The following is a 23,082-nucleotide window of genomic DNA, read 5'->3' on the forward strand; positions in this document are numbered from 1 at the left end:
CAGTGTAAATGAGCATTATCTGCTCCAGTCCATCATCTACTTTAACAGATGATGAAGATAAAACAAGGTAGACAATTTTTGATTGGTTTCAGAAAAGAAAATAAAGCTGCTGGAATGGCCTAGCCAATCTCATGATCTGAACCCAATAGAAAATAAGAACTAAAGGTGATAGTTTGTAGATGAGAGCCATAGAAACATCACACCTGAACGATGAATTTTATTCCCTTCTCCATGAAGCATCTTGAAGCTGTCGTTTTCATACACAATTGAAAAAATACAATTAAGAACAAGAAATGAACTAAAATATAGCTCAAACCTGAAAACTTTCTTTGTTCCACACAATCAGTTGTGTTGAGACAACATGGATGAATTGAAGTAATTCATTAGTTTTTACAAATTTATGTGGATTGAACATAAAACAATTAGGTTGTCCCCCAAAACAAAACTAATTAGTTTAGAAATTAAGTTATGTGGAATGAAATGACACAGGGACAAATTATCAAACACATGAAGGAAGGAGGGCTGCAAAAAAGCATGGAAAGGCCAGAAAGTAGCTGAAACCAGATGATAAGGATGAAACCATGGTGCGCAATTCAGCAAGACAATGAGCCTTAACACAGACAAGGAAACCCTTGATTGGTTTCAGAAAAGAAAATAAAGCTGCTGGAATGGCCTAGCCAATCTCCTGACCTGAACCCGATAGAAAATAAGAACTAAAGAGGAGAGTTTATAGACGAGACCCACAGAAACATCAAGGGGAAAAATATCACACCTAAACGATGAATTCAACTCTTTTGAAGCTGTCATTTTTATATTTGTCATAATTACAAAAAAAGAGAGAAAACATTAGGGAATTAGGTTAACTTGTTCATTTTTTTTTTCATTTAAGTGGATTGAACATAAAATAATTAGGTTGTCCCACAAAACAAAACTACTTAATTTAGAAATTAGGTTATGTGGAATCAAATGAAATGACATAGGGACAAATTATCGAACACATGATGGAAGGAGGGCTGCAAAAAAGCATGGAAAGGCAAGAAAGTAGCTGAAACCAGATGATGAAGATGAAATCATGGTGGACAATTCAGCTAGACAATTAGACCAAACACAGACAAGGAAACCCTTGATTGGTTTTAGAAAAGAAAATAAAGCTGCTGGAATGGCCTAGCCAATCTCCTGACCTGAACCCGATAGAAAGTAAGAACTAAAGATGAGAGTTTATAGACGAGACCCACAGAAACATCAAGGGGAAAAATATCACACCTGAACAATGAATTCAACTCTATTGAAGCTGTCATTTTAATATTTGTCATAATAAAAAATAAAAAATAATTAAAAACATTAAGGAATTAGGTTAACATGTTCATTTTTTTTATTTAAGTGGATTGAACATAAAACAATTAGGTTGTCCCCCAAAACAAAACAACTTAATTTAGAAATCAAGTTATGTGTAATCAAATGAAATGACAGGGACAAGTTATCGAACACATGATGGAAGGAGGGCTGCAAAAAAGCATGGAAAGGCAAGAAAGCAGCTGAAACCAGATGATGAAGATGAAACCATGTTGGACTGTTCAGCAAGACAATGAGACCAAACACAGACAAGGAAACCCTTGATTGGTTTAAGAAAAGAAAATAAAGCTGCTGGAATGGCCTAGCCAATCTCCTGACCTGAACCCGATAGAAAATAAGAACTAAAGGCAAGATTTTATAGATGAGACCCACAGAAACATCAAAGAGGAAAAACCTGAATGATGAATTCAACTTTATCCTCCAAGAGGCATCTTGAAGCTGTCATTTTTATATACAATTGAAAAAAAAACATGGAAAAAACATGAAGGAATTAATTAACTTAGTTTTTACAAATTTAGGTGGATTGAACATAAAACAATTAGGTTGTCCCCAAAAAGCTTCAAGTATTGTTTTTATTTCCAGTTTATTTTATATAAGTAGTTTAAACAAACAGTAAACATCATTATTTGAGTGTGGGATTGTTTTGTGGGATTGTGGGATTGTTTTGTCGCATACAGTATGACGGTGTAGTTTACGTTGTCGAACCTGAGAAAAACGGCACCGATGTGACCTGAGTGGGTTGAAGGGCCGGGCACTTAGCCTTTATCTGGACTTTCCCATCTCCAGGCAGGATTAGGCTAATGCTCTTGTCAAGCAGAGGTGCTTCAGAAAGCTCCAGATGGTCTGAAGTCCCGCTGACCGTCTGTAGCAGAAACACATGCAGGTCAGACAGCAAAGGGCTTAACACACATGAACACACACACACACACACAGCTGACTTGAACGCGTGCAGCTCGAACATAAAACCAACACATCAAGCGTATGATACTGTTATGAAATATTTAAAATATTCTCTGCATTTACATTCAGTAAACAGAACTAATGTTTATTACCACTAATTTTCAATGGAGGACTAAGATTCCTGGTTAAAAATAAAATGAAGAATCAAATGATCAATGAAATAATTGAAGCATTATAATGTATTTAATTTAAATGAACAAATAATGGACCAATACAAATATTTAATAGATATCAAATTTAATAGTTAGACCAATAAATAGATATTTCAATAGTTTTATTCATTCATTCATTCATTTTCTTTGCAGCTTAGTCCCTTTATTAATCAGGGGTCGCCACAGCGGATTGAACCGCCAACTTATCCAGCATATGTTTTATGCAGTGGATGCCCTTCCAGCTGCAACCCAAAACTGGGAAACATGAAAACACACTCTTTCACACACATACACTATGGACAATTTAGCCCACCCAATTCACCTGTACCACATGTTTTTGGACTTGTGGGGGAAACCAGAGCACCCGGAGGAAACCTACGCCAACACAGGGAAAACATGCAAACTCCACACAGAAATGCCAATTGACCCAGCCTAGGCTCGAACCAGTGACCTTCTTGCTGTGTGGTGATTGTGCTACCCACTGCACCACCGTGACGCCCTGATTTAAACGTGTGTATATATATATATATATATATATATATAATAAATTTGTATTTATTTATATTTCTTAAATATATATATATATATATATATATATATATATATATATATATATATATATATATATATATATCCAAAAATATATATAGTTTTGTTACATTTTTTCTTTATTTGTCAGACTAATAAAAAACTTTAAAAAATTTTACTAGCTTTCTATTATATATATATATATATATTTTTTTTTTTTTTTATTTCAACCTCCTTTTAAGTGTCAAAATCACAGTTTTTGCCTTGTCGCACACCCAAAGTTTTAAACTTTATTCTTAATTAGCACTAGTGAAATAAGTTAAATATTTTATAGCTATTAATGTGAGACTATTATCAATATTATTTTTCATGCAAAATACAGCTGTCACACAGTATTAGTGTCATTTCCACCACAACACTGTAATGTCGCATTAAAAAGTTTGCGTGAAAGATTATTTAGGTGGTTTCTATGAAAATGAATAGTGGCATCTGAGAACATGTTCAAGATGGAGGAAATTTACATTTTCGTCAACAAACACATGAAGAAAAATCAAGGTAAATATTGCTTGATTGGGTTATACATTTATTCTACGTCATTCCCAAACATGTTGTACCTTCAAGGGTGTTTTTAAAAACCAAACAAAATGAAGGTAAATAAATGACTACACTAAAAAAAACTTCTGCAAAACTGTTGCAAACAATTTATTTGTGTTGAATTTAAACAAAAAAAATCAATTTAATAAAATTTTATATTCCTAATTTGTTTGTTTAAATTCAGCCCAAATAAATTGTTTACAGCCACTTAACGTAAAAAAAAAATTGTGTAAATCCAAGGAATAATTTCTGAATATTTTGTTCAGTGTAGTATCAATTCAAAGATACTACTGATGAGAACTCATCAAAGATAAGAACTGATGAGGCTTTATTTATTTATTATTTTTATTTAAATATATTATTTTTCATATATAACTTAATATTTAGAATTTCAGGCAAATGATTAATTAAGAATGTAGAAATATAAAAACAAATATTAATGAAATATAAAACACTTTTTAAAAGTGAAAGATTTCAGGTCAAACATAATGAAAAAATATTTCCTTATAAGTATTTATATATACACAGTTGAAGTCAAAATTATTAGACCCCCTGTTTATTTTCTCCCCAATTTCTGTTTAGCGGAGAGAAGAATTTTTCAACACATTTCTAAACATAATAGTTTTAATAACTCATCTCTAATAACTGATTTATTTTATCTTTGCCATGATGACAGTAAATAATATTTTACAAGATGTTTTTCAAGACACTTCTGTACAGCTTAAAGTGACATTCAAAGGCTTAACTAGGTTGTGATGGTTTGTTCTGTAGACTATCCGGAAAAAATAGCTTAAAGGGGCTTAAAATTTTGTCCTTAAAATGGTGTTTAAAAATTAAAAACTTTCTCCAGAAGAAAAAATATTATCAGACATACTGTGAAAATTTCCTTGCTCTGTTAAACATCATATGGGAAATATTTAAAAGAGAAAAAACATTCAAAGGGGGGCTGATAATTCCGACTTCAACTGTATATATTGTTATGACCCTGGTCTAGGGTCAAGGCCGCAACATAACAGAACACCCGCCAAATAAAATTCACTTTAATGACCCTTTTGTGTAGGGTCTCTTTATTTGTATTTTTTTTTTGTCTTTTTCTTTTATTATAACCAAAAAAAAAAAAAAAACGTGAAGCCAACTACCTCAGACTGAACCCACAGAAAAACTAAACACCCAAATGAAACTAACTACACCTAATAAAATGACAGAAATAAAAATACAAAATCTACAGCTACCTCCCTGACTGAGAACAAAAACAGGTGAAAACATTTACAAAAAGAAAAGTGTGCCGTCCACCCCTACTGCCTCTTACCATATACAATATATTTACAATATTAACAACCAACCAACAAACAAACAAACAAACAAACCAAAAGGAGGGGAAAACACAGATGGGTATACAACGAACACAGTCAAAACTTATACAACAACACTGGAAACACAATCAACGATCTTAGCAACAGGAATAACTTTATCACCTCAACTCAAAACAACACGCCAACAAAACATGCTCTCCCGCCCCATGCCCGTTGTTCCCTTTTTGAATGATGCCCTGGGTAACCTCCTCTAATCCCAGGGCACGTAGCTAGGGCGGGGCCTGCAGGTGGAAAGAGAGGTAGAGAGAGAGAGAAAGACACACACACACAGACACACACCTGCCATCGCAACAATATATATATATATATATATATATATATATATATATATATATATATATATATATATATATATATATATATATATATATATATATATATGAGCAATATCACACGAGTAGCAGTGCGATATGGCTGGATATCGGCATTGGTGGGAGGTGTGCGTTGGCACGAGGCCGCAGGCCGGGTGCCTTAGTGCCCCCACCAGTGCCTATATACAGCCATATCACACTGCTACGAGTGTAATATTGTGTAATACAACAGTTTAAGGGCATAATTGTGTATATAAAAACAAAATAAGACATGGAGAGTCTCAAAAACCCTCTTGTATGAGGAACTACTTTCTTCCGGATTCAAATCATAAGCTGACAGTTAAACAGTTGAGCAAGCATCTTTTAAACTTTAGATCTGTAGTGTCTGCTTTTTGCTGGCTGTATGTGGGCGGAGTAATACACAAAGGGTAAAGAGGCTGTAGGAATTCTGATATTGCAGAATATTGCACGGCTATCAGCCAATCATATTTGAAAACCAGACAGAACTGTTGTATGAATATATATATATATATATATATATATATATATATATATATATATATATATATATATATATATATATATATAAATTGCTATGTGTTTTGACTTGTGCCGTTTTTTTCAGGGGCTGTGCAGTTTTTAGGTGTTATTGCTCTTTTGTTGGTTTGACCGCTGCCATTATCCTCAGAGTTGTTGGTAGTTTCGGTAAAACAAGTGTCTGCTTGATCCTTAAATGTAACATTTAAATGCGAAATTTCATGTGTACACAACCGTGAGATGTTTTCCTGTAATTTTAAGAGCACTTGAGAATCGAATATATTTTACATTAGACACATTTTCACCAGCTGTTATATGAAGTTCTATTGTACTGTCTAGTGGCATTATCATTATCTATCAATCTGTGTATACCACTATCAGTATTTCAACACAGTAATAGAAATTATTATTATGCTATTATTATGATGAAGGCACCACGGTGGCTCAGTGGTTAGCACTGTCGCCTCACAGCTAGAAGGTCGCTGATTCGAGTCCCGGTTCAGTCAGTTGGCATTTCTGTGTGGAGTTTGCATGTTTCCCGGTGTTGGCGTTTGTTTCCTCTGGGTGCTCCGGTTTCCCCCATAGTCCAAAGACATGTGTTATAGGTGAATTGAATAAACTAATATTGGCTGTAGTGTATGTGTGGGAATGAGAGTGTATTGGTGTACTGGGTTGCGGCTGGAAGGGCATCTGCTGTGTAAAACATATGCTGGATAAGTTGGTGGGTCATTCCGCTGTGGCAACCCCTGATAAATAAAGAGACTAAGCCGAAGGAAAATCAATGAATTATGTGATGAATAGAAGGAGAATCCATAGCAATGTTTCACCGTCCCCCTTTTACTTTTTTAAATAGCTGAAAAAGCTCTCTGTCAATGATAAAGCATTTCTGAAGGAACACACCACTTTTTTGGGGGGAGATATACTATTTTACAAGTTTCTTAGGGTGATACTATTGCGTTTTACCATTTTTGAATCTGTTCAGTCGCTCTCTGGGTTTGGTGAGAGTCATTTTTGGCTTAGCTTAGCATTATTCATTGGATTGGATTAGACCATTAGCATCTTTTTCCACAAGTTTAAAAATTGTTCCTATTTAAAGCTGTAGATACATCATATTTTAAAACAAGTGTACTGACATTTTATCCTACCCATCAGATTGTGCTACTAACACTGTATTTGAATGGTTCTGGGGTTAGGGTTAGGGATGATTAGGTACGTTAGAGTGATATTACAGCTTTATATCGCACTACTTCACATTAAAATTTACACTAGTAGCAAAATCTGATGGGTATTGCATCATGGGTATCATTGCGTCATCAAAATATGCTACCTACTTTTTGAATGGGAGGTAGGACGATCTGACAAGGTAGGACAAATCGGCAGAACACCGGCAGAAAATGAAAAGTTATTGCAGCAGAGTTTCTTGATTATTATGCCATAACGAGAGTATAATTTCTAGCAGCATAGACCTAAAAAGATTTTCATTTTGCATTGGTCTTAGTACTCTATTAATCTGTAACTACAGAAGAGTCAACTCTTAAATAGGATAAAAAAAAATTATGCCAATAGACTAATCCAATATACACTCATCGGCCACTTTATTAGGTACACCTCACTAGTACCAGGTTGAACCCCTTTTTGCCTTCAGAACTGCCTTAATACTTTGTGGCAGAGATTCAACAAGGTGCTGGAAATATTCCTAAGAGATTTTGGTCCATATTGACATGACAGCATCACGCAGTTGCTGCAGATTTGTCGGCTGCACATTCATGATGTGAATCTCCCGTTCCGACACATCCCGAAGGTGTGTTTTGTGTTGGACGTGTTGTGCGTTCAGAGATGCTCTTCTGCATACCTCGGTTGTTACGAGTGGTTATTTGAGTTACTGTTGCTCTTCTATCAGCTGGAACCAACACCAACAACCATGCCACGTTCAAAGTCACTTAAATCACCGTTCCCATCTTCCATTCTGATGCTCGGTTTGAACTGCAGCAGATCATCTTGACCATGTCCACATGCCAAAATGCTTTGAGTTGCTGCCGTTTGATTGGCTGATTAGGAACTTGCGTTCACGAGCAGTTGGACAGGTGTACCTAATAAAGTGGCAGGTGAGTGTATAATGTAATGGAGCCTTTTCACAAGACAGTTATGATGCGTTTAACAGTCATCAGCATCTTAAATCCTTAAAGTTTTTAATATTTAGATTTGTTTTTTAACGTATGAACATTTATATGTATTTCTGTATGCATTACATCATCTTTGCTTCAAAGTACAAATAACGAATTAAGTCTTGTGCAAGGCATTTCTAACGCACTGTCTATGGGGCAGGACAGCAAATTTGATGTTGTTCTCTCCTCTGACTGCCGTCATCAACCTCACACAATTTGTTTCTTTTTTCTGAAAGTCTTTACAACCCCATCGTGGAGTTTTCCTTTTATTATTTAAGCAAATAAGAACTTATTTGTTGTACTCTCTCATTCATTGTGCTCTAAGTTTTCCCAACTAAGGCGACTGAAATGGAACCTGAAAATGAGAAAAAAGTCTATATCATAAAGGTGTTGTGACACTTTATCAAATCAAATCACTTTTATCGTCACATCAGCAGCAGCACGTGTGCTATAATGAGTAAAAAACTTAGGTGGTGGCTCCAATACAAAATGTGGCTGCAAAATACAAATAAGTGCAAATACACCCTGCTGAAAAATCCAGCTTAACCCAGCCTAGGCTGGTTGACTGGTTTTAGAGGGGTTTTGGCCATTTCCAGGCTGGTCTTAGCTGGTCAGGCTGGAAAATGACTAGCTAAATCCAGTTAAAACCAGCTGGACCAGCTTGGTTTAAGCTGGTCAAGCTGGTTTTAGCTGGTCATCTCCCAGCCTGACCAGCTAAGACCAGGCTGGAAATGGCTGGAAACCCCTCTAAAACCAGTCTGGTCGACCAGCTAAAGCAGCCTAGGCAGTGTTGGCAGCGATATGTACAATGAATAGGTGTACACATAGTTGTAGGCAGTATTTTAAGTATGAGTTGGTTAAAGTGCAGTACATGCTACATATTGATGGTCTGCAGTGAGGGGTATGGAAGAGTTTGTGTGGGGTGTGTTAAGAGCTGGGAGCTCGCAACACGGCAGCCATGCTCAGCGCTTATCTTGGATTCATTATGAACACCTGTTTTTCAAATTAAGTGTTGCCCTTTATTTATTTATTTATTTATTTTGCAAATTCTTGTTATTTTTTCTCTCCAGTTTGATGTCTGGTTTGGCAGCACTCGACGCCAAGTGCTCCAGTCGACTGGGCATCATGACAATCTCGTACTATCTGTGGACGACGTTTGTGGCGGTGGTGGTGGGCATCGTCATGGTGATCATCATCCACCCGGGTGGAGCTGCGCAGAAGGAGGACTCTGAGGACAGCGGGAAGGCCATCATGAGCTCCGCGGATGCCCTTCTAGACCTCATACGGTAAGCCTGATTTAATGTTTATTAAAAAAATGACATTGAACTGCTTTCCATCAATCAGTTAAGTAGAAGAAACCAGGCTATTTTTTGTTGTTGTTTTTGAGTGTCACTTATTCAGCTATTGGTTTGTGAAGTGATGATGTATGAAGTACTGTTGCTGGGTCCAAGCCTCTTCTCATTTGAATTGATAAAACTTGAGTCGCTTATGACTATTGTTACATCACAACACACATTAAAAGGGCCATGAAATTTTATTTTACTATTGTATTGTATTTTACTATTGTATTTTACTATTGTGTTGTATAGTGTATTGTAATCTATTGTACATATTGTCTTCAGTGAGCCAGAAATATGCCTGTAGCTCTCTCATTGTGTTCACTTATAGAATGTAATAGGTTCCAGCTGCCTTCTCACCTGCTCAGGTTTACTGCCGGTTAAACCGCGTGAGTAAAGCTCAGGGTAAGCCAGTTAGTGTTTACTTGAGTAAACGAGGACAGAGTTTGTCCCACTGACACTGTGTCACTATTTCAGTCGGTCAGTGGAACAATTAGTCAAGGAATTGTCAGAAACAGTTACTGTGTCAAACAGGGCTTAACAGGATAGCTAGATTGACTACTACAGAAACTACTACTTGACTACTGAAGTTGCTTAGCTATTTGTTTGTTAGCTTTAGTTAATTGATATGTTTAAGAAGTAAAAATTAAGTTGGGTCAACCTAACAGTTCGACGTTAAAACATGTTTACTCACTTTAAGTAAAGTTACTAATCAATTTCCACAGCGGGTATTCTAAAGGAGCTGTCGATATGAAATTGACCCAGATTTTCAACCCAGGTTCATTCTGAAAATGTAATTCCGTGGACGTTTCTGGAGACCGCGAAATACGTCCCGGAAGGTACGTATTTTTGCAGAGAGGCCGCTGTGTGCGCTTTTTCGCATCTCAAATGTCTCTCGTGAGTGCCATTCACACTGCACTGTTCTCGCGTAAACCCACCAGAGGCTGCTGATGACCGACTGAATGATTGACTGGGCGATCAGCCAATCGACCGACCTACTCTACTCCTCTAAACCCAACCAATTTTACTGATTGACCCGCCTTGTCTTACCTGATTTCTGGAACCGCTCTTTCCTAGAATCGAAACTGGTCACCGTCGTGGTCAACTCCTCCCTGCGTCTCAAGTCTGCCAACGTAAACGACGAGCTAACTGGACAAACTGGTTGTGGTGGGAAACCCTCCACACGGAGGTAAGCGGTCAGCTGGTGAGCGCCAAAAGAAACGGTATCATACCGCCCCATAGTATTCGCTTAAAAAAATGAAATGCAGCTATACGTACCTACAACTACATAATTCTCAGTCTCCAGAAACGTCTGCGGGACTACGTTTTCAGAATGAGCCTGGGTTGCATATTTTAATAATAGCCCAAACAATAAAAAAAAGAAGATGAAAACCTAAATAAGTGTAATACCAATAATGAGTCGAGGAGAAAGTACTGAACTACTGAAATGTATACTTTGTATTAAAGGTTTTTAGTTTTCTATTGGGTTCGGGTCAGGTGACTGGCTAGGCCATTCTAACAGCTTCCTTTTCTTTTCTGAAAATATTTGAGCGTTTACTTGTCTGTGTTTGCAATCAGTGTCTTGCTGAAATTTGCACTCCAGTTTCATCATCATCTGGTAATGTAGATGTTGGAATGAAGCAGATAATATAATAATAGCCGGCAGCTAGCTCTCTGCAACTCCCACATGGTCACTTGCTGAAGCCAAGCAGGGCTGAGCCCGGTCAGTACCTGGAGTAGCTAGGTTGCTGCTGGAAGTAGTGTTAGTGAGGCCAGCAGGGGGCGCCTAACCTGTGGTCTGTGTGGGTCCTAATGCCCCAGTATAGTGACGGGGGACTCTATACTGCTCAGTGAGCGCTGTCTTTCGGATGAGACTTTAAACCGAGGTCCAGACTCTTTGTGGTCAAGTAAAATCCCAGGATGTCCTTTGAAAAAGAGTAGGGGTTTAACCCTGGCATCCTGGCCTCTGTCCATCATGGCCTCCTAACCATCCCCATATCATAATTGGCTTCATCACTCTGTCTCCTCTCCACCAATCAGCTGGTGTGTGGTGTGCGGTCTTGCGCCATCGCGTCATCCAGTTGGATGCAGCACACTTGTGATGGATGAGGAGATTCCCCCCTATGTGTAAAGCGCTTTAAGTGCCCAGAAAAGAGCTATATAATGTAAGGAATTCTTCTTATTATTATTAATATTCATTTACACTGACGAGGGGCAGGGCTGCTAACCTTTTTTTTTCAGCTAATATATGTATAGTCCCTCCGTATCAAAACAGGAATGGCAGTCCTGGATCTGTATATTATTTCCACCATGCTTAACTGTTGTTTGTTTGCTTGTTAGTAAGTTGTTCAAAAGGAAAGGACGATATAGCTTGACATTCTTTTGACATACCTACCACCATACTTGACCATAACAAATAATGAGATAGCATTAGTTAGTTAGTGTGTAGTCTTTATAGGTGAAGAATGGAAAGACAAAATAAGATCTCAATGTCCCTACCTCCATGCTTACTATTGGTAAAGGTGTGTTATCCTAATAGGAAAATAATGGAAAGACAACCTCAGATTTTACTTAGTTAGTTAGTTAGTTAGTTAGCTAGTTAGTTAGTTAGTTAGTTAGTTAGTTAGTTAGTTAGTTAGTTAGTTAGTTAGTTAGTTAGTTAGTTAGTTAGTTAGTTAGTTAGTTAGTTAGTTCCATGATTAATTTAATTGGTAAGTTCGTCATTTAAAATTCAGAGGTTGAACAATGAAACTGAAACACCTGGTTTTAGACCACAAAAAAATCTTTAGTATAGGGCTGACTCGCTTCTCCAAAACACTCCAAATTGGCTTAATAATATTTACATCTGGTGAGTGTGCAGGCCATGGGAGATGTTCAACTTCACTTTCATGTTCATCAAACTATTTTGTCACCAGCCTTGCTGTGTGTATTGGTGCATTATCGTCCTGATACATGGCACTGCCAATGTTTGAACCATTGGGTGTACATGGTCCTCCAGAATGGTTCTGTAGTCCTTGGCAGTGACTTGCCTATCAAGCACAAGAATTGGGCTTAGGGATTGCCATTATATTGCAGCCTAAACCTTCACTGATCACACCCATGCTTCACTCTGGGCATGCAACTCTCCAGGATGTAGGGAAGTCAGTAAAGGAGGACTCGTCAGAGAACAATACATCTTTCACATTGTCCACAGCCCAAAATTTTCAATGTGGGCACCACTGAAGCTAACATTTGGCATTGCACGAGTGACCAAAGGTTTGGCTGTAGCAGCCCAGCCATGTATATTGACCTCGTGGAGCTCCAGACGAACAGTTCGGTGGAGTAAGGAGACATGAGGTGCACATTCAATTCTGGAGTTAGTTGGGCAGCTGTGGTTTGTTGTTTGGATACAATCCGGGTTGGCACCGGACATCCTTTTCAGACAGCTTTCTCTTGCATCCATAATAACTCCTGTAGGATGTGGTTCATACTTTTTGGTGGTTTACTCTGGATACCGTGGCTCTTGACTCTTTACAAAGACTTGCGGTCTTGGTCATAGATGTGCCAGCGAAACACGCACCAACAATTTGTTCTCTTTTGAACTCTGATATGTAACCCAAAATGTTGTGTGCATAGCAATACTTTAAGCAAAGAGTGCTATTACTCTGCTAATGAAACCTTCACACTCTGCTCTTACTGGTGGAGTGTGCAATCAATGAAGATTGGCCACCAGTTGCTCAAATTTAGTCATGAAACCTCCAACACTAATTTGGCCAATGTTTCATCTTGATTGTCCAACCCCTGTTAATGTTGATGTGTAGTTTGTACAGGTCAGAAATGGGAAAATAGCCCCAGATCTTAAAATATTGACCTCCATTCTTAACTGTTGGTGGGTATTTATTTATTTATTTATTTATTTATTTATTTATTTATTTATTTATTTATTTATGTATTTGCTTGCTTGCTTGCTTACTTACTTACTTTTTTAATTACTTACTTAATTACTTAATTATTTATTTATTCTTTTGTGTATTAATCTACCTATTTAATTACTTGTTTACTTATTTATTTATGTACTTATTTACTTATATATTTACTTGTTTATTTATTTACTTGCTTATTTATTTACTTATTTGTTTATTTCTTTACTTTATTTGTTTACTCATTTAATAATTTATTTTCTATTTACTTATTCATTTATTTACTTATTTATTCATTTATTTATTTATTTATTTATAATTTATTTATTTGTTTACCTATTTATTTATGTATTTATTTTTTACTTATTTATTTATTTACTCATTTACTGATTTATTTTTTTATTTACTTATTAATTTATTTACTTATTTATTTAGTCATTTAATAATTTATTTTTTATTTACTTATTCATTTATTTACTTATTTATTTATTTATTTATTCATATACTTACTTATTTATTGATTGATTTATTTACTTATTCATTTACTTATTCATTTATCTACTTATTTATATATTTACTAATTTATTTATTTATTTATTTATTTAATTATTTATATACTTATTTACTATGTATTTACATATTTATCTATTTACTTATTTATTAATTAATTTAATTATTTATTTACTTTTTTATTTACTCATTTATGTATTTATCTACTAATGTATTGATTTACTTGCTTATTCATTTACCTATTTATTTATTTACTTATTTACTTACTTGCTTATTTACTTAATTATTTATTTATTTATTTACTTATTTATTTGCAAATTTTTACTTAATTATTAACTTAGTTATTTATCTATTTATTTACTTATTTATGTAGTTACATATTTATTTATTTACTTATTTGTTTACTTGCTTATTTACTTATTTATTTATTTATTTGCAAATGTTTTACTTAATTATTAATTTAGTTATGTATCTATTTATTTACTTATTTATTTATTTACTTATTTGCTTATTTATTTACTTTTTTATTCATTTACTTATTTACTGATTTATTTATTAACTTATTTATTTATTAGTTAGTTAGTTAGTTAGTTAGTTGCTCTCAGTCAGTATTGTACAGGTTTCAGTTAACCATCGCTAACGCCAACTCTGATGCACACCTCTCAAAAAAGATGTAACTACACATTGCATGTGCACATATCGCAAACTTTGTTATTGGTCAGCTTGGTAGCTGTGATGAGCATGGGTGGTGCTGAGAGCCGCGAGCCCGATGGAGCGAGTGTTTACAAGCGTCGAGTCCCATTAGTAAGCTCCAGATAGCAACTTTTGTTTTGTGTTTACCTTATGATTAAAGTCGTCCACCAGCTCCTGCCTCAGAATATGCGAGTTGGAGCTATTTGTACATTAAGGTAGCATTCAGACAAAGCAAAACACCCCCAATAAAACCTGACACTGAAGAACATAAAAACCTACTGCCAGCTAGCGTTCCGGAAGAGCAACACAAACAACATGCAGAAGTACTGTATAAATGCACGACTACACACAAGGCAGGCACCATGGATCATGCTGATCACTCGACGCCGAAGTATTAACTATCCTTAAGGTGCACTTATTTCCCTCATGTATACTCATGTATCCCTCACCATACTATAAATTGAAAATTGTTATTGAAAAGTATAATGACATTATTTCAGCTTGATTTTCTGTGGAGATGTTCGAGTGGAGTGGCCGTGATGTTGAGGGATCAGGAGAGCTTAGACATGGCTCAGTTTAGGGTTGGCTAAGGACTAAGGAACAAAGAATCGCTGGCCCACCTGTCGCCTGCAGTGCTGCATGACAGAGTGACCCAATGTCATTGGAGTGTATGGTGAAGACTGGAGCCTAAACTGATTACTGACCTGAGCCTGAGGCCATATGGCTCCGATCGAGGTGATGAAAGAGGAGGAAACTATTTACATAGAGTCACAAGCTTATAGCTCAGCTTAATAATGCTGCGATTCATGATGAAAGTCTCAAGACAGGAAGAATTAGCAGTACCAAATGAGCATGTGATGTTTGCACCCTTCACTAAGAGGCTAGTCAGATTGCCAATGTGACCATTTGTTTATCAGCAAAACGAGACAGTCAGATTAGGATTAGTGGACTGTGTTTGTGTGACAATGTGCACACATTAGCAATGAGCTAATTTACCGCATTTTGCTGGTGATGGGACAGAAGCTAACTATAAATATACTGCTGAAATAACTGCTGAACACATTAAAAAAAGATTTTTGCTACTTGTTCAAGCTACGTATTTAAAATATGCTGACTCAACACAATTGTTGAGAGTTTTCTTTTTTTGGGACAACTTGTTTCATGTTCAATCCACTTGTGTGTGGAACCCGAAATGTTTTACAGCAAACCTAAAATGGCATTTTGACACCATACCCTTTGACATAGGCTCATTCTGAAAATAAACCCCTGTATACATTTCTGGAGCACGCAAATTATGTAGCCAGTAGTACGTATGGCTGCATGTTGTCTTTAAAAGGGGCGGTATGATGCCATTCCTTTTCTCGCTTACCACCTGACAACTTACCTCTGTAAAGACGGCTTTACCGCTGTTACCAGTTTGTTCGGTAGCATGACATGTACATCATGAACTTGAGATTTACTTGCTTATTTATTTATTTATTTATTTATTTATTTATTTATTTACTTATTTATTTATTTGCTTGTTTATTTACTTGCTTATTTATTTGTTTATATATTTATTTACATATTTATGTACTTATTTTTTTGTATTTTATTTATTTACATATTTATTTATTTACTTATTTATTTACTTGCTTATTTATTTATTTACTTATTTATTAATTTGCTTATTTATTCATTCATTCATTCATGCATTTTCTTGTCGGCTTAGTCCCTTTATTAATCTGGGGTCGCCACAGTGGAATGAACCGCCAACTTATCCAGCAAGTTTTTACGCAGCGGATGCCCTTCCAGCCGCAACCCATCTCTGGGAAATACTTATTTATTTATTTACTTATTTATTTACTATTTTATTTATTTACTTATTTGTTTATTTGCTTATTTATTTACTTATTTATTTACATATTTACTATTTTATTTATTATTTATCTTATTTTATGTATTTATTTACTTATTTATTTTCTTGCTTATTTATTTATTTACTTATTTACTTATTTATTTACCTATTTTTATGTATTTATTTATTTATTTACTTATTTATTTACTTATTTTTTCTGTATTTATATATTTATTTTATTATTTTTATTTATTTACTTATTTATTTTTTGCTTATTTATTTATTTACTTGTTTATTTACTAATTTATTTTCAAATTTGTTTGTGTTACAATGTGCACATTAGCTATGACCTAATATACTGCATTTTGCTGGTGATGGGACAGAAGCTAACTATAATTATACAATTCCTGTACACTCAAAAAAAGATTTTTGCTACTTGTTCAAACTAATTTAAAATAAGTGGAATCAACACAATTCTCAAGAGTTTTTTTTTTTTTGGGACAGCTTATTTTATGTTCAATCCACTTGTGTGTGAAACCCAAAATGTCATTTTGACACCATACCCTTCGACATAGGCTCATTTTGAAAATATACCCCTATATACATTTCTGGAGATGGTGGATTTACACGAGAATAGCAGGAGTAAGTGGCACTCGTGGGAGAAATGTAAGATCTGAAAAAGCATACACAGCGGCCTCTAGTGGATTCGCGAAAGCAAAAACTGCAAAAAGAAAAACATAGCTCCTGGGACATATTTGCCGCTCTCCAGAAATTTATATAGGGGAACGTTTTCAGAATGAGCCTTGGTTGATAACCTTTATGGTTTACTTGCTTTTAAAGGGATAGTTCACCCAAAAATGATCATGTAAATCTTTGAAATATCTTCATTACTCTTATACAAATGAACGAATCTTATAAAGACTTGGAACCAGATAAGGATGAGTTAATTTTCATTTTTGGGTGAACTATCTCTTTAAGTGTAGCGTTTATCTTTTGTATTTTGCTGCATTTACATGATGTTGTTGTTATTATTATTTAACATGTTTTCATTCATTTTATCTAACTGAAATGTAAATAGATTTGTCTGCTTTCCTTTAACATAACTAGTTCAACCAGCAACGTCTCTACCTGATATTAAAGCAGCTTGGCTTGTACCAATATATAAATGAATTCTGGTTAAAGTTGATATTGTCAGCAGGTTGGAAAATAATCTGTGTATTAAATACAAATATGTTTTCTTGCCTCCATTAGCAACATGTTCCCAGCCAACTTGGTTCAAGCAACATTTCAACAAGTGAGTTTTTGTGTTTTCCTCTATATTTTATCTGCAATGCTTGAAATGTTTGACTGGAAAAAAACATATTGAAAAATATGAATGATCTTTACTCTGCCTCCAAAACGGTCCTTTTATAATATACACATTCACACATAAAAAAAAGCTATTTTTAGGATATTTAGGTTGTAAACCTGCTTATCAGTCAGTGGTTTTACATTTACACTATTAATAAATCTATTCAGTTGCCCATACCCTGTGATTGACAGGAGTTTTTTGTTTATTTTCTCTTACAAAGTGCATTAATAATATGCATTATTTTTTGTTCCATTAACTTTTTTATTTTGAAAATGTTAAACCCATGAAGCACAAACTACGGGACACTGTTAATTATTTTTAAATAACCTTTTTACAGTATTGATGATATTTTCTGACACACTATATTTAATCAATTAAGATTAAATCTTTGACAGATTTCAATACCAAATACAATTCAGACAGAATTCAATACAAATGTCAAAATACTTAATCATGTTTTGTGCCTAAATGTACTTAATAAACTTCAATAAATACACTTTATATGTAAATATGTACCATCTTATAATAATAAATATATATAAATATAATAACATTTGGTGACACTTTACTTTGATGGTCTATTTGAGTTTAGTAGACTGTCTGCTTATTGTCTGTTGATATGCTCCTTCAACAGGCATTTAACTGACTATAAGAAACTTTCCGAGTACATATTAACTTACACTAACCCTTACCCTAACCCTAACCCCAATCTAAGGGCGTACTCACACTATGTACAGTTGCCTTGAACCGAGCCAAAGCACGCTTGTCCCCCCTCCAATCTCCCCCGACGGCTTGCGCTCACATTATATTTGGTCCTGAGCATGCTTACGTTATTAATAATGCGCTGTTCAGTAAGCGCTTTTGCTAGGCTCAGTGGAGATTTCTTTAGTTATATTGTTTTAGTCGTTTGATATGCAGTGACAGAGTCAAATATTTCTGCCACTTTTGACGCTCATAAACAAACATAAAGTCCTCGTGCTGCAGCAATTAGGAGGGTTGCTAAAGGTGCAGCTGTCGTGCAGTGAGGGGTTTGCGTCTTTATTAATCTATGACAGTTTGCATTGTTTAAACAGTAAGAATGATTAATAAATACATATGAAACAGTCCCTTAAAAGTCACGTCTCGTCTTCAGTTTCAGGCGCTGGCGCGCTTTGCAATCACACACACAACCGTACCGCGCTAAAGCCCAAATGCAACCGCGTTCTGGCACACCTCTTCCAACTGGGCCAGGGCCAGTCAAGTGAAACGCGCCTGAGCCCGATTCGGAGCACTCACACTTCTCAAACGATCCGGGAAACAGATCTGGGCACAGTTCGGACAGCATAGTGTGAGTACGCCCTAACAGTCTACTTATAACCTAATGAGAATTAGGTATTAATTATTTAATTATGGGATGAGATGCAATTTAACTTAAATTCAACAAACAGACCATCAAAATAAAGTGTGACCATTAGCATCTCACAGAACAGTCAAGAAGAGTTAACTATGGAAGAGCCTAGCTTAAAATAGGAAAATTATCTAAATTCTTTGATCATTTTTGAGCTAGATGCTAACGGTCTAATCCGATTCAATGATCTATGCGAGGCTAAGCTAAAAGTGCTCCCCCCAGACCTGGGGCCTCATGTACGAAGACTTGCGTGGAAATCATACTAAAACATTGCGTACGCACAAAGCTGTAAATGTGCGTACGCAGAAAAAAATTCAGATGTATGAAACACTGCGTACGCCGAATCTCACGCATATTCTTTTGTACATCTGAATGAACATGAAACTGAGCGCAACATGCACGAGCACAAAACCCCTCCCTGCCTCCTCCCCCGTATGAATATGCAAATGACTCTACTTTGGCAAAACCCAACAAAAAAGCGAAGGCAAAAGCAAGCAAGAAGAGAAACTTTGAACAGAATGTGAATTGTAGGTGCTCCTTTCGGAGGTAGACCGGAGAAAAGCGGTGTTATTTGCAAGTTTGTTCTCCGGAATTTACAACAAAAGAAAAAATAAAGTGGGAGAGTTTAGCTGATGCGGTTAACATAGTTGGGTCTGAACATCGCACTGAGTGAATTAGAAAAGAAATAGTGTGATTTATATGTGTAAAATGTTGCCACACCCTTAACAGTCTCAGTGGCGCAGCTCGTAAGGCGCATGTCAACATGTTTTGACATGTTCGAGCATGAACTCGGTTCGAATCCAGCGTCTTATGAACTCTTTCTTTTTTTTTTCCCCGCTACATATCAGATTTTGCCAACTATTTATCACGAGAAAGACAAGTAGGAATCATCAATAAGTCTGCGCATCATATTTTATTTGCACAATTATTGAATGGAAATGTTTCTGATTCACGTATGCAAATTCATCTTCAGATAGTGTCTTTATAGCAATGTGTGCAGTAGATCGCTCAGATTACATTGGGAAAACAGGCGACCGCTGCAAATTGTGCTTTAATGTTTAGCTGGTCAACTGCATGGTATGGAAACCTTATATACCTGCTAGATGAACCCGTCTCATACAGCTGCCATTGCAAGCCTCAAAGACACTTTGTAGAGTGCAATTTAACACAACTGCCTCTAGGAGTCGCCAATGGAAATAAAACAGACACGCACAAAAAATGTGCGTACGCCTGCCACAAAGCTGGCATGGAGCTGCGCACATTCCCACGTTCAGTTCATTGTTAGTAAATCCAAACGAGAGCGATTTTGAGCGTGAAACCTGGCGTACGCAAAGTTTTTGTCCGTACGCAGCGTTGATACATGAGGCCCCTGGAGATCAGCTGAATAGATTCAAAAATGGTAAAACGCGACTGTTTAACTGAGAAGTGAGTTGTAATGTGTTTTTTAACCCTAAATGTGCTCTGTATACCTTTATTTTTATGTTGCTTTGCTTTACTGAGAATTCTGTAGCGAGTTGATTTATATTTTTCATCTTAATCGAATTGTAGTATCGCACAAGGAGCATCCCTATCATGAAGCCCAAACCCACCATCAGTCAGGACATCCTGGAGACCACCACCAAACGGGTCTTCATTTATGGGATCCAGGACGACAATGGCACAGACATACAGAACTTCTCCCTGGACCTGACGCCTCCTCCGGATGTGGTCTTCCGGACGCTGCCTGGCACCAGCGAGGGCATGAATGTCTTGGGTATCGTGATCTTCTCTGCTACCATGGGTGAGTTGTAGCATCAGCGTCGGCTGGAGTTGCTCAGGCTTATACAGATTGTTTTTTTAAATAATCAAATTCCTGTCGTTTAGGGATCATGCTTGGACGAATGGGACCAAATGGCAGCGCCCTCGTCAACTTCTGCCAGAGTCTGAATGAAGCCGTGCTGAAAATCGTGGCCATTGTTATATGGTAAAAACTCATTTTTTTCAGTTGGAACTACACCAACATATTGAAATACATTCTCAACAGTCTCACATGGACTTTAAAATGTGATTTACGATACTACAATAATTAATATACAATAAATATACAATAAATAGTCAATTAATATACTACCCTGAAACACATTAATCAAATAAATTCCGTGATGTATAACAAATCAGATCATGTGATTGGATAGATCGTTGGTTAACAACCACAGAGCAATGCCGTTTAAAGAAACTAAAGGTGATTTCAACCCATATTTGGGTAAAATATGGACAAACCCAAAAACTGGGTTTATTTTGGGCTAAAGAAAAATGACCCAGCCTTATGCTATCCATATTGTATCTAAAGTTAGGTTAAATTAAAATTTTTTACAATGTAACTAGTTAACTAATTAGTCACGCCTGCTTCCAGAACTGTCATAGAGTACTATGGTGTGTACTATGTCATGGTACTATATCAGTGTTTCCCAAACCTGTTTCTGGAGGCACACCAACAGTACATATCTTGGACGTCTCTCTTATCTGACCCATTCATTTCAGGTTTTGGAGTCTCCTCTAATGTTCTGGTGTTCTTATTACACACACAGGGATGCACAGCAGCACACAAACATCTTTAAATTTGAAAAAATTATAAAAGTGTACCTTTTGTAAAGGCACCGACCCAATGACCGCTCTCGTTCCTTTGTTTTTGAGAGTGTAGAAAATAGTATCTGCAGAGGTTTTTAGTCAATCATAGTGTTATAACGTCTAAATGTTTGCACTTTGAATTAGATTAAATTAGATTGTCATCGTCCACATAATATTCAAATTTGCAGTGTTTATTTTGCTGGTGCACATTGTTAGTGTTATGCTGCGTTCACACCAGACACAGATCAAGCGTCAGTCGCAGGTGATTTACATGTGAAGTCAATGCAAAGAAGCGAATAGACATCCTGCGGCGCTACACGCAAGAATGAGGCGGCGTAAATGACACAGTACTAATTATAAAAGCGACATGGCAACGAACAAATCTACCCTGTTTTTCAGCCTTCCTAAAGCACATAAACACAGCTACTATCTCAATAAAATCTAAGTTAGCCATTTAGCTTCGAAGCTAGAGTGACCAGGCAGAGCGAAATCCTGCGCATGATGCAAATCCGCATCTTTTTTCAAGTGAATTTTACGCACGAATGAAGTGAGTAAACTTAAAATGTTCACACATCTATTTACGCTCAAATATCGAGATTTACCTGCACTTGCCACGTTTGGTGTAAACACAGCATTAAGGTGAACAATTAATCTGTGAATGTTAATAAAGCTGTTTGTTTTGATGGACTTTAATCATTATATGACTATCTGCTTTCGTTTTGGAAAAGCAGTCCTTTTCTAATTATGTCAGTTTGACGGATTGGGCGAAATATTCTTAGCCACGCCCCTCCAACCATTAGTTTGCTGCTAGTAAAAGATGAAAGGTAGAGCGCAAAAATAAAACCTCATTCTAATAAACAACGTACAGTGATTAGATTTATAACCCTTTTGGCACGTTTATTGATTTTACTAAATTGGAAACGAAAAGATCCTCCACGTTGTTCCACATTATTAAAAGATGTCATGTCCTGTCTGCAACTTGAGAAGCTAAGACTTTCCCTAAAAAATAAAACAAAGAATTTCCATGTAATATGGAATCCATTTATTGAATACTTTAACAAGAGAGCAGTGATCGACCCCTAGTAAAAACACTTCAAATATCCCGCCTTATTTAGTTCTTTTATTTATTTATTTGATTTTATTTATTTAATTTTTTTCTTCTTTCTGTTTTTTTTGTTCTTCCCTCCCACATTTCACTGTTTTTTAGTTCTCTTATACATATAATAGTAACAGGATGTTACAACTTTGTGTTTAAAAGGAAAAAAAAGTACACATATGTAAAAGTTATAATTTGTACTGATGTAAAAAATACAATAAAGAATGTTAAAAGAATAAATAAATAAAACCTCTTTGATAACCCTGCTGAAAAATCCAGCTTAAGCCAGCCTAGGCTGGTTAGCTGGTTTTAGCTGGTCGACCAGGCTGGTTTTAGAGGGGTTTTGGCCATTTTCAGGCTGGTTTCCAGCTATTTCCAGCCTGCTCTTAGCT

At 36.0% G+C, this 23,082-nt stretch overlaps 1 protein-coding gene across 2 annotated transcripts in view; it reads left to right on the forward strand.

The window, feature by feature from the left end:
* The window catches only part of slc1a7a (solute carrier family 1 member 7a), a 51,242-nt gene that overhangs the window by 18,576 nt on the left and 9,584 nt on the right, over positions 1-23,082 (forward strand). For both annotated transcript variants that reach the window (NM_001291344.1, NM_001130622.2), the window contains exons 3-6: positions 9,044-9,259; positions 17,501-17,543; positions 20,536-20,767; positions 20,851-20,950. In NM_001291344.1, the coding sequence (NP_001278273.1) occupies positions 9,044-9,259; positions 17,501-17,543; positions 20,536-20,767; positions 20,851-20,950 (591 nt within the window). The remainder of the gene's footprint in view (positions 1-9,043; positions 9,260-17,500; positions 17,544-20,535; positions 20,768-20,850; positions 20,951-23,082) is intronic.

Source organism: Danio rerio, chromosome 2, assembly GCF_049306965.1.
Source record: "Danio rerio strain Tuebingen ecotype United States chromosome 2, GRCz12tu, whole genome shotgun sequence".
In the NCBI taxonomy this organism is placed as follows: domain Eukaryota; kingdom Metazoa; phylum Chordata; class Actinopteri; order Cypriniformes; family Danionidae; genus Danio; species Danio rerio.